Genomic DNA, 17,806 nt, shown 5'->3' on the forward strand with positions numbered 1-17,806 from the left:
AAATGCCCAAGCTATTACTTTGGTGAATAATAATCTAAAATATGTATTTTGGTAATCGAATATCGAAAGAAGGAATACTCGAATATTAATTTTGCCATTTGTTTGAATCCCTAAAAATAACACATTTATACATGCTAATCATATAAGATTTCAATATTGCACTTACATTTGTTGAGGGATTCCCTGTCTCGGGTATTTCGGGACTGCTGTGCCAGGCTGTGCAGGAGTATCTGGGCTGTCTGGTAGCGCCGGAAACACTCCTGGGGATTCCCAAACAGTTCATCCAGGGCTGCTGTCTGACACTAGGAAAGGGAAGGTAAAGTTGATCAGCATGAGATTTCAAGTAGAGCTAAACACTCCTGCATATACAGCTACTGTCGCAATTGTTTTATGTTCTTTTTTGCTTTAGCCTTAGATTTAAGATTGTACACATGCTTACATAATGAAATAAGAGGCATACACAAGGATAAAAATAAAATGAAAAAAACCAGTTTGCTTGAGCAATACCTGTTATTGCTTAAAGACAATTTTAAACAATTTCAGTAATGTACATGTACAGAAGTCATGACCCATAGTGCTTCTATTACTGATAACATGAATGCCTCACCATTTCAATGGCATAGTTGTATATGAGTTTATCTGCAGTGGCGATCACTATCTGGGGACTGAGTGCCGTCTGTACCGAGGTGCCAAGCTTCTGCTGGAGCTGCCGACTCACTGTCACACACACATGGTAGTGCTCATTCATCTGCTTCACAACTGAAACAAAATAAAGGCAAGAATAAATAGTGTAAACTGTTGAGTTTCTACATACTTTTTTCTTCACATGTTTCCATTGTTATCACACATGCATGTTGAATTGTTATCAATTGGTGATCTCATCACATGGATGGCTACTGTATGTAATATCCCAACCTTTAGAAGGATATCCACTACATTATGCATATGTTTCTGGCTATATTACAATATCTTACATTATTGCAAGAACATTTCATTTCAAAATCGTAAATTGGTATCATAAAATTATATTAACTATTAGAAAACCAGGTCAGCCATACCTGTTTTGACGGAGTTTGAGATGGTGAGACGCCCTGCCTTGATCTCATCTCGAGCAAGCTGTAGGGCAGCAGACAACAGGTGAAGGGCCCTTACATGCAGGATCAGCTGCTCCAACCGACGCTGAGGCTCGGAAAACTTCGGTACTGGTTGCTGGAAAAACCAATCATTTCATGTTTCAATGACCATACTACACAACTTTGTAATGTATTGTTTTGAGGTATTATACTTATTCAATGAGCTATTTAAATTAAGATATTATCGAAGATAAAAAGAATTGTTGGATAAATGAAAATTACTCGTTAATGCTGATACATTGAATAAAATCGTTACAATTGGTTGTCTAATGTACCACATCTGCATTAAGTTCCATTGATTTCTTTCAGGGATTGATTGATTTATTTAAATATCTAGTTAAGAACCATTTGGCTCAAATATCAGTTGAATCAAATTCCAAACTTTCCCATACCTGATCGTTTAATTGTTCCCCGTGTTTGACAGAGACACTTTCGGAGAAGGAAGAAAGAGAAGCTACCCGCGACCTTGCAACCTCCAGTATACACTCAACAAGGTCAAGGGCAAAGTTCAGCTTCGCAAGGATTGCATTGTGGTTGTCCTGTTGAATATCAATTTAATTATTATTATGATACATTTTTAAACTAATGAAGGTTTTTTTATTTTGTTTAATCCCTTAATTAAAGTCTTTGTTTAAGAGGAATATTTATAATGCTTGTTGTTAAATCCTTGTTACATTACAAGATCAACATCAGAAAAATATACTTGATTGTACATGTATATTTCATGAAAAAGAAACAAAGTTTAAACCAGTCTTCAAGCCCACTTCTTACACTGTAATGAAAACAGATCAGCACTGTTTAACATATCCTGTACTGGATTATTTATCATTTTATTAATGTCTATTACAATTTCATATAAGATTCTCACATCCATTAAGGTCTCCTCTGACAGTTCTGGGGCCACAAATGCAATGGGTCCCTCCATGTTGGATGGGGACTGAGCATACATGAAGGTGGGGGGTGGGGATGCCTCGATCGACTGGCCCCGCCTCACATACCCTCCAGAACGATCTGACTTGTCACTGTTTCCAGAGTTTAAACGCTCCCTCTTACCACCAAATCCACCACCAAATGGAATCACTTGACGAGATTCTTTAAGAATAACAATCAGAAAAATAATTCTAAACATCATTCTAATAATATTCACAGGATTTAAAAACTACTGGAACTGCAGTCTGCCAAAATTACCAAGGAGCACAGTGAAAGATGTTCTTACCCTGGTTAGGACTCTCCCCAAACGCCGCCTTGAACAGTTGCTGTGACAACATGCTGGTTCCCTCCGTCCTGCTAGGTGTTCCCGGCTTGATCACTGCAAACATTTCCAACATGCGGGGCTCAACAAGATAATTCTGCTGATATATCTGATCAACTGTAGAACTTCAGTGAAATAGCAATGTACCAAAGCATGAAAGCGAAACAGTTCTAAGTGACATAAAATGAAGAAGTAGCTAGAACAGTTCCGCTTTCACCCCTTGAATTGTACATAACCTGTCACAAAGCATGATTAAAAAGGTGTTAATACAAACTGGAAGGCAAACTTTGGTTCTATATACGGTACCCTGAAACGACATGCTTTTTTATAACTTGGTAGGTTGTTTTTCAATAAAAAATTGTTACACAAATTCACCTATCCCATCTGCACCACTTTCTGCAGGGGTTGCATCAACAAGGATATGATTGAAAGGGATATTTGCACTCTGATTGAGTACTATTGAATATTTAGTTGTATATGAAGTCTATGGTCAATACTTCTTACAATTTTGGGGTAATGCTCCAGGCAAAAAATAAGTATAAAAATAATGGTAAGGAAGAGATGATTTAGTCAAAATGGAAGATGGGATAAAAGCTCTTGTGCACTCACATCATTATGTATCTATATTCCAGGTAACATTTAACTACCTTTAGTACTTTTTGAGTTATGGTCTCAACAAGCAGCTTACTGCAACAGTGAAAGGGTGAGGTAATTCAGCAATGACTGAAGCTAAGATTATGGTTCTTGCATACTTCACTAATGCATATTGCCCTTTGTCTATATTAAGTTTCATTTAAATCCTATCAATAATTATTCTTCAGACAAGGGTGTGTGTTAGCACTCATTATAACAAGAGCTGTCGTAAGAGAGCGTGCTCGACTACGCCACTTTGACTTAGAAAGTAATATGTGCCTGTCAAAAGCAATAAAACAATCAAATTGAAAAGGGAACAAGAATCGCAATGTGACAAAACCAGGTTTCTAATGATTGGCAGAAGAGATTCAGTTTTAAATGTCTTCTGTTTTTTGTAACAGTGACCTTGATCCTAAGGGCCGCAAACACAATCGCATGGAAGACCTCCATAAACTCTTCCTACATATCAAGTTTGGTCACAGTATGTCAACCATAACTAAAACAGTAATCTATTTTTAGTAACAGTGACCCTAGGGGGCCAAAAGGCAATCCATGAAAGCTCTGCATAAACTTGTGTTATATACCAAGTTTGGTCACACTATGTCAACCCTTACTTGAGTTATTCAGTACTATATATATTTCTATTTTGACCTTGACCTAGACCATAACTCTCGGGGCCCAAAACACAATCTCAGGAAAGGTCTCTATAAACTCTTCCTATATACCAAATTTGGTACCAATATGAAGACCTTTACTTAAGTTATTCAATACCAACCCTTTTTCTATTAATAGTAACCTTCAGGGGCCTCAAACCCATTCCAATAAAAGGTCTCCATAAACTCAAACCAAGTTTGGTCTCTTTATGTCAAACCTAGCTAAAATTATTCGATACATAAGGCGACTTTGATGCTGCCCTTACACCAGCCTGCCCGAACAATGATGCAAGTCATTTAAATAACTTGTTTTCCCTTTATGAAAATGTGGTTAGGAATATAAAAATGTGCCTTCCAAAAGAAATTAAAAGAAAAATTAAAAAAAACCAAGAGCTGTCACAGTATGTGACGAATGCCCCTGAATGTGACATTGACCTATGAACAAGGTCAGTACATGAAAAGTTGATCTTGCCTTTACGTGTCAAATACATATGTCAAGTTATTTTAAATTGCCTCTAAACATAAAAATACCACCCATACTTGACAACCTACACTGTTATGTCCTTATAAGCAGCATTCCATTGTGAATAAACACTTAGTGTGACCTTGACCTTAGAGGTAGGGACATTGGTCTTCCACGCGACATGTCGTCTTGGTATGTCTGACACAAGTAGCAAGTCATTTTTAAATCTGTCCATAAAAGAGAAAGTTACAGCCCGGACACAACAACCTATACTCTATGTCCTTATATATGCAGCATTCCATTGTGAATAAACACCTAAGTGTGACCTTGACCCTAGAGGTAGGGACACGGGTCTTGCACACGACACGTCGTCTTGGTATGTGGAACACATGTGGCAAGTTATTTTAAAATCTGTCCATACAAGGGAAAGTTACAGCCCAGACACCAAAACCTATACTCAATGTCCTATATGCAGCACTCCATTGTGAATAAACATTGTGAATAAACACCTAAGTGTGACCTTGACCTTAGAGTTAGGGACATGGGTCTTGCACACGACACATCGTCTTGGTATGTGGAACACATGTGGCAAGTTTTTTTAAAATCTGTCCATACAAGGGAAAGTTACAGCCCTGACACGACAACCTACACTCTATGTCCTTATATGCAGCACTCCATTGTGAATAAACACTAAGTGTGACCTTGACCGTAGAGGTAGGGACACGGGTCTTGCACGCGACACGTCGTCTTGGTATGTGGAACACATGTGGAAGTTATTTTAAATTATGTCCTTACAAGGGAAAGTTACAGCCCGGACATGACAACCTATACTCTATGTCCTTATATGCAAAACTCCATCGTGAATAAACACTTAGTGTGACCTTGACCTTAGAGGTAAGGACATGGGTCATGCACGCGACACGTCGTCTTGGTATGTGGAACACATGTGGCAAGTTATTTTAAAATCTGTCCATACAAGGCAAAGTTACAGCCCGGACACGACAACCTATACTCTATGTCCTTATATATGCAGCATTCCATTGTGAATAAACACCTAAGTGTGACCTTGACCCTAGAGGTAGGGACACGGGTCTTGCACACGACACGTCGTCTTGGTATGTGGAACACATGTGGCAAGTTATTTTAAAATCTGTCCATACAAGGGAAAGTTACAGCCCAGACACCACAACCTATACTCTATGTCCTATATGCAGCACTCCATTGTGAATAAACATTGTGAATAAACACCTAAGTGTGACCTTGACCTTAGAGTTAGGGACATGGGTCTTGCACACGACACATCGTCTTGGTATGTGGAACACATGTGGCAAGTTTTTTTAAAATCTGTCCATACAAGGGAAAGTTACAGCCCTGACACGACAACCTACACTCTATGTCCTTATATGCAGCACTCCATTGTGAATAAACACTAAGTGTGACCTTGACCGTAGAGGTAGGGACACGGGTCTTGCACGCGACACGTCGTCTTGGTATGTGGAACACATGTGGAAGTTATTTTAAATTATGTCCTTACAAGGGAAAGTTACAGCCCGGACATGACAACCTATACTCTATGTCCTTATATGCAAAACTCCATCGTGAATAAACACTAAGTGTGACCTTGACCTTAGAGGTAAGGACATGGGTCATGCAGGCGACACGTCGTCTTGGTATGTGGAACACATGTGGCAAGTTATTTTAAAATCTGTCCATACAAGGCAAAGTTACAGCCCGGACACGACAACCTATACTCTATGTCCTATATGCAGCACTCCATTGTGAATAAATACTAAGTGTGACCTTGACCTTAGAGGTAGGGACACGGGTCTTGCTCGCGACACGTCATCTTGGTATGTGGAACACATGTGGCAAGTTATTTTAAAATCTGTCCATTCAAGGGAAAGTTACAGCCCGGACACAACAACCTATACTCTTATGTCCTATATGCAGCACTCCATTGTGAATAAATACTAAGTGTGACCTTGACCTTAGAGGTAGGGACACGGGTCTTGCTCGCCACACGTCATCTTGGTATGTGGAACACATGTGGCAAGTTATTTTAAAATCTGTCCATTCAAGGGAAAGTTACAGCACGGACACAACAACCTATACTCTATGTCCTATATGCAGCACTACATTGTGAATAAACACTAAGTGTGACCTTGACCTTAGAGGAAGGGACACGGGTCTTGCACACAACATGTCGTCTTGGTATGTGGAACACATGTGGCAAATTATTTTAAAATCTGTCCATACAAGGGAAAGTTACAGCCTGGACACGAGTTATTGAGCCAGACTCACGGACGGACGGACGGTGCGATTTTAATATGCCCACCTTCGGGGCATAAAAAAAAAAACATTCAAGGGCAATAATTTGTATTAAGGGCTAAAATGGAGTTATGTTCCTTGTTGTTAGATGGTCGTCAAAAATTCTGCGAAGTATTAAGGGCATTGAATGAAGGGTATAGAAGTTTTTTTATTAAAATCCCAACTTGCCCTAAAACTTTAACCAGCCCTAAAACTTTAACCTAAGTCAATCAGGGCCAATAACTTGTATTAAGGATAATATGGAGTTATATAACCTCATTGTGTGATGGTCCTGAACAATTGTGTGAAGTATTAAGTCAATTGAATGAAGGGTATAGAAGTTATCAATAAATATCCCAACTTGCTCTAAAACTTTAACCTAAGTTCCATAGTCAATCATGGGTCATAATTTGTATAAAATATAATATGGAGTTATCTAACATCATCATGTGAAGGTCATGAACAACTGTGTAAAGTATTAAGTCAATTGAATGAAGGATATTGGACTTATAAGTGAAAATCCCAACTTGCCCTAAAACTTTAACCTGCCCTAAAACTTTAACCTAAGTCAATCAGGGGCCATAACTTGTATTAAACAACTGTGTGAAGTATTTAGTTAATTGAACAAATGGTATAGAAGTTATTAATAAATATCCCAACCTGCCCTAAAACTTTTACCTAAGTTCCATAGTCAATCAGGGGCCATAATTTGTATAAAGGATAATATGGAGTTATCTAACCTCATTATGTGATGGCCCTGAACAACTGTGTGAAGTGTCAGTTGAATGAAGGGTATTGGACTAAGTGAAAATCCCAACTTGCCCTAAAACTTAAACTGGACGCCGATGCCGATGCTGGGTCAAGTAGTATAGCCTACCTTATTCTTTGAATAGTCAAGCTAAAAACATATGGTAAAGGGGAGATAATTCAGTTAATATAGATAGGATTAAAGCTCTGGTTTTCATGCACTACACTTGTGTATATTGCTCACTGTCTGTGTTTGACATTTCATTGAAATCCCCCCATAGTTCTGAAGTTATTCTCCAGACACGGGCTTCCTGAACGGATAGACACACAAGAGGGGAGCCTTCAGGGAGCATTATAAAATAACTGCTTTATTACCATTTCCATTGAATTCCATCCCCTGTAGATTTTCTGGCACAGTGTAGGGATGGTGTCTCAGGTATGCCGCATTACTGACAAGTCCACCCTGGCGCATCTCATTCAGATTTGTGGGGAAGTGCAGGGTGCTGGGAACCTTCGTGGGTGAATCCATTATGGTGGGCAAGGAGGACGGCCCTGTGTAGCTCACCGGTGACAAGTGGGCGGGGACTGAGCCTGAAAAAACACATATGATTTAAAAGATTTTTAGGAATGGATATTGCTCTTTGTACACTGTGTGCTTGAGCTTGAGTTAGGCAGTGCTAAGTATGGTTTATAAGTGTTTTAAGCTAGATTTTTTTACTTACTCTTACGCTGACTCTTAGAAACTGCAAAATATATTTCATTTTGATGTTAATTGACACAAATGCAATCAGTAACTACGTCTTAAAAGCATGCATTACAAACCTGTCCAAATAATTTATATCTAACAAGTTTGATCAATTTAAAAAGTAACAATATAAAAATCCACACAGGTCATATTTGATAATGTTAATATATGAATATATTAAATGTATGTAATATAAGGAAATCACTAACCTGATTTTTTGAGCGGTGATGGTGGGGTAGTGCTGTATTTGTTGGGAGAGGTGGAGATGCTGCCACGCCTCCATGCTCCAGGGTTTGGGGAGGAGTTGGGCGGAGTCCCGATACTGAACTGCACGGGTGGGGATATGTCCACTATGTTCACACGCGGGTCTGAGCCAGCACGTAACAGACTCGAGTCCTTACGCTCAATCTCACCCTGTAAGTAATATCAAACTTGTCATAGCTACTAGAAAACAGAAATATTTTCCTTTTTATGACATTTCAAAATTATGCATCCTTAAAGCTTCACTTATTTTCCTTGAGATACTTAAACTTCCATATAGGTTTGTATTTAAAACAAAATTTCCAAAATTATAAACTGAAAAATCTCTATCAATCCTTATATCAGGGGCCTATAAACCATGGTTTATAGGTCCGTGCTTATATTAACAAATATTCGAATGACAATTGCAAAGTACCAACCTTTTTCACAAGACTGGTGTCCGTCAGTACTTTTGCCTGCTGTGCTAGTGGGCTTGTCGGTGAGGTGCACATGCGCTTGTAGGCTGCCACCTGGGTTGGTACAGGGATGGGAGATGAGTGGGAGGGGCTGTCCCCTTGCGGAGAGCCCACTTGCAGGCTTGATGGGCGATTCACACCAAGGGGGGAGCTGGAGTCCTTCTGGAACATGGCTGCTCCAGAGGTAGGTGTAATCGTTACTGTGTTGGCTGGCTCAACACGTCTGTAATGTTACATTGATATATTGTAGATTTATTTGAATTTTACATACACAACAGCTGACACAAGTACAGCTTATCTTTAAGGAAAAAAATCATTTTTGATATTGGGTATATTCGAAATAATTTTCTTATACAGCTATTAGAGAAATATACACTACATTTTCACCCATGCACACTTCATTTATCACACAAAAATGTCCTGATATAAGCTGCTTACCCGTCTGTGGACATTTTGGCTTTGTCATCTGTGTCTGAATGATCCGATCCCTCTGTCCCATGAACCATCACAAAGTCCTGCAATATACACATTCACATTGGTCAATCTTTGATTTTTTTGACACAAAAGATTAGCACAATTTCTTGCAACTTTCTCTTGTTGATGTTATTAACACAAAATCAAATTGATCTCTACACAAAATTATATTTAAAAGTTTCATGTTTATTTAACTACATAAAATATTCGGCATTCAACACAAAAACCCCAAACCATAACAAGGGCGCTGGCTTGGCCACTTTTAGAAATTTTGCATTATACTACCAAACGAAGGAAGCCAAAAATGCAAATCATATTTTAATGTCCTTTTCCTTTGAATGATTGAGCTAAACAAAATAATTATGCAAGCAAATAATCACTTCAGGGAAGCATCCACAGTCTCTACAGCAAATGATCCATCTGAGAAGCACAAGGTTTACACCCATCCCACGCATATCAAAACCTTGTAACGATGCTTACATGGCTAATAAGCTTCACGGCATTATATTGAGCTTAACAAATACAATTTAAGTCTTACACAATATTGATTTAATTCCAAAAGCATACAATTTATATTGCTGCATTAAAAAAAAAATTAAGTATTGTTACAACATAACTTATTGAATCCTTTTATCACTCCAATATATCCTTCCTTATACCACTTTGCAACTTGAAATGAAAGACTTAATCCTTTATTTTTCCTTCTATATAGTATATTAAAGCTGTCAGACAGGAAATTATTTGTCTAATGCTCAGTTATATTTCTTAAACACAAAAATCCGAAACCGTTATGAATCATGCAGGACAAAATTGCCCAGAAATAAGGAAGCGGTGGATGCTACACATATTGAGGAAATATTGATTCAACTTATCATTACGTAATGGATTCAATCTATATATGAACAGTTGTGAATTTCTATTTATTTGAGATAATATATTCTGTATAGAATATTCTTGGAGTCATTTTATTATGTTGGGAATACATCATGAATAAGTTGATGATGATGATGATGATGATGATGATGATGATGATGATGATGATGATGATGATGATGTTGATGTTGATGATGATGATGATGATGATGATGATGATGATGATGATGATGATGATGATGATGTTGATGATGATGATGATGATATGATGATGACTGCTTATGACTGCTTATGATGATGATGATGATGATGATGATGATGATGATGATGATGATGATGATGATGATGATGATAATGATGATTATCATGAAAACTGTTATAATGATATTGGAAGGGATAAAATGTCAGCCATGCTGTGAAACAAAAAACATCAATTCAAAGTGCCACTTCTCAATGTTTTCAATGTAAGGATGGGGTTAACTGTGGATAATAGAAGGTGACTACCTGGTACAAGCATTTTTTATCCAGTACTTTGGGGTTAATTCGCCACACATTCACATATTTTTCTCTTAGAAATCGCTGCAAAGAATTTCAATGTGCTATGAAGAAATTTAGTGACATTTTTTTTATCTGGTAGGGAAAATGTTTGAAGCAATTACAATGGAAAATAGTACAACAATTAGCAAGCGCACAAAGTGATAAATACGTCAAAAAGGCACATTGATCACAATTCAGGCAGAGCAAGCTCACTGTGACATTCAAAGACAGACTGTGCTATATAAAACAGAAGGGTTACCTCTGTAGGGGTGCTGGCCTGGGACCCGTGTTCTGGGGTTTCCTTTGCAACCTTCATAAACCCTTCTCGTGGGGACCCAATTTTGTGACCCGAGGAAATTCTCTCCAGCTTACTGCTGGATTTGGACTGAAAACAGTAAACATAAAATAAACTCAAGTGAAAAAGATACCAAAACAATGATACTAAATTTGATTCTATAAAAAGAATGTTTTATACATATATACTGACTTTTTATAACATAAGATATTCCTTTTCTTTGACAGTCAGAGTTTACTTCAAATCCATTAGACTCAATAAGTCCAAAGTAGCCTTGTGGAATTATTCCACAAGCCATAATTTACACCATGCATTTCAAAAAGTCAGATTTTAATGTTATTTCCCCACATTGTGTATATTACTTTGTGTGTTTGTACAGCTGGTGGTGAGGGGGAGTATTCCATTTTTCCAGACAGTGGGGAAGCCGAGTTGGCCTTCAGAGAGGCTGGACTGTCCGAGGAGATACTGGGACTCCGACCAGGAACTGGCACAGGCGACGCTGCAAATATTATATGTCATGTTCATTTTCCAGGACAGTGGGGAGGTTGATTTTGCCTTTAGAGAGGCTGGATACTGGATCCAGCACAGAGGAGGGATGTTATATAATAAGTTTATTTTCCCGGACAGGGGGAAGTCGAGTATACCTTCAGAGAGGCCTTCAGATTGGAGATTCTGGGACTCTGACCTGGGACTGTCACAGGGGAAGTTGCAAATATTACACTTAATGTTCATGAAATCTACAGTAAAACTATCACTTAACCAAGCTTTTTCTTCGGCTTTCTTTTCAACCAAATATTTAATTGATCACCAATGAGTAAGGTTTGGCAAGGAAGAGGACTTCAACATTCAAAAGGTGATCAATGATTTATCAAATATTTGATAAACACGCAATAAAGTTTAAGAAAAGTTCAAAGAGTGACTCATATTAACTTATTCAGACTGAATACAAGGATATTTATAATGCATAAATATAGAAAGCAAATCCTGATGTCATATCTAAAAGTGTTCCAAAATTGCAAGTATGACAAAGCAATATATAAAAGTAATGTACTACACACTTTAAGGCCTTGAATTCAAATATTTAAAATCATGTAAGGTTTTAAAATTTCTTCTCCTACTTTTAACATCGTTAATACTGAATGCTGATAACAACTCTAAAAGCACTGAGGTGTGTCAAAGTTAAAATGACCAGACCATGATAAAACCACTTTATGAAACCCCCTTTCCCCCATCTCCAGTGAGTACATGTTTACTTACACGAGGCTGCAGGTGACAGTGGTCGCAGAAACGGGTGAATAAAGAAGTCATCTGAAAAATACAAACAGAATAGAAATGTCAGATAGTCGTAAAGAGAGTTGCAACAAGTTATTTATTATCATAATATAAAAAAGCTTGACATGCTGGAATGAAAAATATAGTTCACACCACTTAATTAAATAACATCAAAATGTTAACTAACATTATCAAAAGCTACTAATTGAGATTACCAGTTTGTTTCATTATATGTCAATGCTCTGCTGGCTACGTACCAAACTCTATCCTCTCCTTGGCATTTCGTTTCAGCAGTTTCAGTAGAAGGTCTTTGAGCTCAGGGGACGTCCCTGACGGAATGCTGCACACAAAAACAGGCTTGTTGTACAAGATTGGTCATTGTGACAATATAAACCACACAAAATCATTCACAATATAGTACGTGAATATATGGCTTGTTGTACAAGATTGGTCAATATAAACCACACAAAATGATTGACAATATAGTCAGTAAATATCTAGAAAAATTCTTCGCGATATACTGGTACAATGACAATCTATTTCGTTCACTTATTCAAAACAAACAATTTCTGTTCATACTTAGGCCTGAGTTCCAGTGTTTTCTCATAGTACTGCTTGAGCTGTTGAGGGGTCTGTGCCTGGAATGGGGCTTTGCCTGTGAGACACTGGAACACGATTGTCCCGATACTCCATAGGTCAGCCTTCGCGTCATACTGCAGTGACATGATCACCTCCGGTGCCTGAAAAGGGAATATAGCTTGTTCATGGGGTTTTGCTTACTTAATAAAGGGAGCCTTAATGGTGGGACATTCAAACACTATTGTCCTGATACTCCACAGGTCGGCCTTCCCTTCATACTGAAATAAAATGATCACGTCAGACACCAGGAAGGGAAATGTAGCCTGGGCATGGGGTTATGCTTACGGTAATAAAGTGGGCATTGCCCGTGAGTAGTTCCTGATACCTCACTGCTCCCCTTTGCTTTATACCTCACTGACATAGCCACCTGGGGCGCCTTGAGAGACAGATGCTGACAGATGCTGGAAGATGCTTGGGATGACATAAAGTACCATGTTGTTATTTTGTTTCGTTTTTTATGTTTACATATGTTGTCAGGATAATGAATGTCAAAATACGAGCTGCCTAAAGACAGCACTTTGCACTTTTCATTCTGCTAAGATAAAGAATTTTGAAAAAAAAAAAAATGCTTCAAAATATACTATGGGCTCATACATGTAGTTACTTCAAAAATACAAACTCTCACAACCTCCATCAGTTAATGTATAACCATTTATATATATGAGCTGATACAACTGTCATTTTAACATTCCTTAAGTTTAAGCATAACTGGAACATGGTTCAAGAAATTCTTTGCTTCAAATGAATAACCATAATAATAATCAATAACTTCAGTGTGTTGCATAAGACCAAATCAGACAGAGCAATAACACATAAATTCCTAATCAGTAAAGCAACAATTGCATCAGCAAAGTTTGCTTAGGACAGAATCAATAAGGCATGGAAAGAATAAAGAAAAAGACAGCCAAATAACCGATCCAGCAGTTTTTCACAGCTGACGATATCGTCATATCCGTGGTTTCTGTGGTTTTCGATACACAGCAAATACTCCCCTTATACAACTCACCATCAAGTATGTATTACAGCCAAAATGTTGAATATTACATCATTGATTAGGAACGTGCCCTAAGGCAAGAACTTACTTACTTAACAACTTACGTCTTGCGTTATTTGATGTCTGCGGGCGTTGGTGAACTTAACCATTTTTGTTTATAAAATGTAACCACAAAATGATCCACATCAAAACATAAACAATGTTTACAACTCAAAGAATTTTCAAGTGCATAATGGCAAATAAATACAAAGTGTATCCTTTTAAAGAATGATCTTATAAATGAATAATACCAACAACAACTAACAAGGGCAAAAAGTCTTTTAACTGATTAGTGGAGAATATATTTTTTGGTCCAATGAGAAGGCAGTATACTTTAAATTTGTCAATACATTTATTTCAGTAATCAGTAGTCAGCCGTTATTGATTTTAATCAGTGAAGCGGTAGATAAAGCAGTTGCTGAACTCCTTAGTGAGTAGTTTACACATTAGTTTGAAGATCACTAAAAAAGTTAAAGGATGTTATTACGACTTACACAAAATAAATGGTTATGCGATACCAAACCATTCTTTTTACTAGTACATACTAACAACCTTTTTCCATTTCATAAAAGGTGGATAAATATATTGTATGACTGAGAGTAGTATCAATTCCTCTTAACAACAAAATATTGTAAACAAGAGCTCAATATGTAATAGAAATGAATGTAAAGAAACTCTGCCTTGAATCATTAAGATTTTACACATTATTTTGACTGACTTGAAATATAATGTGTTTTCAGCATGGGAAGCACCCAATTATGTTGTCATGTTTCTGTTGAGTTATTGACTGCAATTCAGAATGATTTAGAATGAAACTTATTTCAGACCAATAGGCGATATAAACTTTGCTGGAAATAAAGGCTATACTCTTCTCAGAACTATAGTATAGTTATAAATAAGAAAACCCTTAACTGAACTTATGAAACAGCTAATTTGAAAAGTGAAGCTGATAAGGTTACTCACCATGTACATAGGTGAGCCACAGAGAGTGGCAGCCATCACCCCATCCTCCAAAAACCGGGCAAACCCAAAGTCAGCTGTAATAATACAAAAGTGCAGGGATTAGGATAAACTGTCACATCAGATCTAAGTACATAACAATAGCACAAATGATAAATACAAAATGTTTTGTTCCATTTTTTTTCAATGAAAACAAAGTGTCTCAGTTATATCTGAAAAAAATATCTTCAAAAGTTCTTTATAAGGCAATAGTTCAAAAGACTAGTAGTTAACACTTTACAAGACTATACATGCAGTTGAACAATGATTTGATAATAATCTACATGCAATTATTTTGAGCAAATAGAGCCAAAAACAAGTAAACAATGATCTGATAATGATCTAAATGTACTGGTATATCTTTTGAGCAAATGAAGCCAAGAACAAGTGAACTGTCTAATGTACATAGTTTGTGACAATATGAAACTTAAACAAAGCTCCTTCATGTATTCATGTTGCAAAGATATATGGATTAAGCATAAGAATGGTAATCATTCAAGTCCTTGATTCCACTAGGACATAATGCCATGAGGCAATAAAGTCATGAAGCAATAATGTCACAGTAACAATGTTCAAGGTATCCTATGATTATTGATAAACCGGTATCCAACATATCCGAACATGTGTAAAGTTCTCACCAATTTTGAGGCTGATCTGTGCGGCTGGTGGATTCTTGCTACCCGGCGGAAAGCACAGCAGGATGTTCTGGGGTTTCATGTCTCGATGTACGATGTCCTTGTCCTTTAATGCCCTCATCGCAGCTCCTGCATGGTGGAGGAATTTTTTTTTAACCTAAACCTAAGAACACTGGCTCAATATAGGATTCTGGTATAAACCTTGTATGAACTTGGAGGGTCAAGTTTTGGTACGGAATAAACCTTGTATGAATGGGTGGGGGGGGGGGGGGTTTAGGATCTTGGTATAAACCATATATGAACATGGAGGGTTAAGTTAAGGGTCCTGGTATAACCCTTATATTTTTCAAAAGGGTAATGATTAGGATTCTAATACAAATCATTTGTATGAACTCTGAGGGTGCAGTTTAGGATTTCAGTATTAACCTTGCCTGAACTATGAGCATACAGTTTAGGACTCTGGTATAAACTTTTTTTTATTTTTTGAGGGTAAGGCTAAGGATTATAAACACTTAATAATTATGAACTTAGTGAGTAAAGTTTATGTAAACCTTGTAGAAAATTTAGAGGGTACAGTTTATGATTCTAGCATAAACCTTTTGTATTAACTTGGGGAGTTAAAACTAGGAATCTTGTATAAACCTTTTTTAAAGGGATTTTTTGTCTGATTCCTATGGCGTTTATTTCCTACTACCATGCCAATGAGCAGATGACCCTTAAAACGTTAGTCCATTCCTAAACATGATGCAGCTTCATTCATCTAATATTTATGATAGAATTTTCTTGAAGACCTCTTCATCTTAAAATGCATTAACCCAGTAGGATCAATTACATTTTATACAATATACAGGTAGAAAGAAAGCAATTGTGCTAAGCGCAGAAAAAATGGAAGATGATTGCACATTATTTTTCCCTTTGTTGCCTTTTCATCATGTGTGAATCATGTGTTCAAGTATGCCTTTAGATTGTTTAACATATTGTGAGATAATCAACCATAAATAAAAGACATGTTTTTCATGAAACAACTGATAAAAAGCAGTTTTTGTCAAGCTTGTCACATAGGACAAATGGTCAGATATGCCAGCCTCTGTTTATGATGGTTTTATTTACATTATCAGCTGGTCCTTTGTCAATGTGTGTGATGTTAGGCAAGACATAATAACTGTCCACTTACACTTGATCAATCTTTACAACATAGGACATCTGGAAATCTCTATACAAATGAACAGCACACATAATCTTAAGTAAGAATAAACATGATAAAGATTTGACAATTGGTAGTGTTTGGGATAATAATGATTAGTACTTACAATAAAATAATAAAAATATTCAGTCAGATTATCTGATAATGGTCATGTATTTAAGATGATCACTAATGACTGTTAGGGCCTTTCAATTGGGTGCAACATGAATACAATGTCTGTATATATTCTTAAATGGAAAAAAATGTTTAAAAATCTAATCTATATTAGATAGTGCTTTAAGATGGAGACAAACTTGATGTTTATCTGAATTGCATTAGTTATTAAGCCAAAAAGTCATAATGCAACTGTTAATGAGGTGATACTGAATATGGAAAACAGCCATTTTGTTGATAAAATTTCTGTTTCAATTACAATTTGGACTTTATGAAGTCATTTGGTATATTATGGATTTGTTTACTGTATTAACAATTACATCAGCATTATTAAAATAAAATCACTAAAATCATTTTAGTATTGTGAAAATAAGACCAAAGAAGTTGTTCATGTTCAAACACTTGTTAGTAATATGCAAAACATATTTAGTGGTTAACACAATATTTTGTTCAATGAAAAGGCAGTATTTTTACAATACATCTATTTCAGTGAATCAGCAGTCAACCAAATTTTATCAGGTGAAGCGGTAAATATAAACAGTGGCTTGCCCAGTTTGTGCGTTATTTACAAATTATTATGTAGACCACTAAAAAACTGAAAGAACGTTAGTATGTACTGACAGGAAATAAATGGTTATGGACTGTATGTATTTACCAAATAAATGTTTCAGGAGTGGGTAGAGGATTTGACATAAGAAAGAGCATATTTTAGGGGCACACCTTGAGGGCATGGCTCCAGGAACCCCAAAAATGGGTGCAAACATGTCAAAAGGAGTTAACAATACACACAGAAAGCGTACGTACCTATCTGTTTGAGAAAGTATGAGATTGTGTCCTCGCTGAGGGTACCTTTGGCTGAAAAACAAACAAACAAACATCTGTGTCAAGTAACTGTACAAAAAGTACTTAATAACTTGGCAATGTTAACCCTTGCTGAAAATATTGAACTACACACCGCAGCTCAGTGCTTAGGTCTTTCAGCACAAATGTACAATCTCTACCATTATTGTCTAAATTGAGAGGAATTATTTGACTGTTGGCCA

General features: G+C 36.9%; 1 protein-coding gene across 2 annotated transcripts in view; it reads right to left on the minus strand.

Annotated features, from left to right (window-relative positions):
• Positions 1-17,806, minus strand: part of LOC128231433 (serine/threonine-protein kinase ULK2-like) — a 30,635-nt gene that overhangs the window by 5,930 nt on the left and 6,899 nt on the right. The window contains exons 5-22 of one of the 2 annotated variants that reach the window (XM_052944251.1): positions 17,568-17,618; positions 15,410-15,535; positions 14,736-14,809; positions 12,680-12,840; positions 12,358-12,440; positions 12,086-12,136; positions 11,191-11,327; positions 10,793-10,918; positions 9,088-9,164; positions 8,614-8,872; positions 8,143-8,347; positions 7,564-7,779; positions 2,350-2,442; positions 2,002-2,225; positions 1,526-1,672; positions 1,059-1,209; positions 608-759; positions 167-302 (exon numbers count right to left, since the gene is read on the minus strand). In XM_052944251.1, coding sequence (XP_052800211.1) covers positions 167-302; positions 608-759; positions 1,059-1,209; positions 1,526-1,672; positions 2,002-2,225; positions 2,350-2,442; positions 7,564-7,779; positions 8,143-8,347; positions 8,614-8,872; positions 9,088-9,164; positions 10,793-10,918; positions 11,191-11,327; positions 12,086-12,136; positions 12,358-12,440; positions 12,680-12,840; positions 14,736-14,809; positions 15,410-15,535; positions 17,568-17,618 — 2,469 coding nt within the window. The remainder of the gene's footprint in view (positions 1-166; positions 303-607; positions 760-1,058; positions 1,210-1,525; positions 1,673-2,001; positions 2,226-2,349; positions 2,443-7,563; positions 7,780-8,142; positions 8,348-8,613; positions 8,873-9,087; positions 9,165-10,792; positions 10,919-11,190; positions 11,328-12,085; positions 12,137-12,357; positions 12,441-12,679; positions 12,841-14,735; positions 14,810-15,409; positions 15,536-17,567; positions 17,619-17,806) is intronic. The other variant, XM_052944252.1, reaches the window with a different exon arrangement.

Source organism: Mya arenaria, chromosome 4 (assembly GCF_026914265.1).
Source record: "Mya arenaria isolate MELC-2E11 chromosome 4, ASM2691426v1".
In the NCBI taxonomy this organism is placed as follows: domain Eukaryota; kingdom Metazoa; phylum Mollusca; class Bivalvia; order Myida; family Myidae; genus Mya; species Mya arenaria.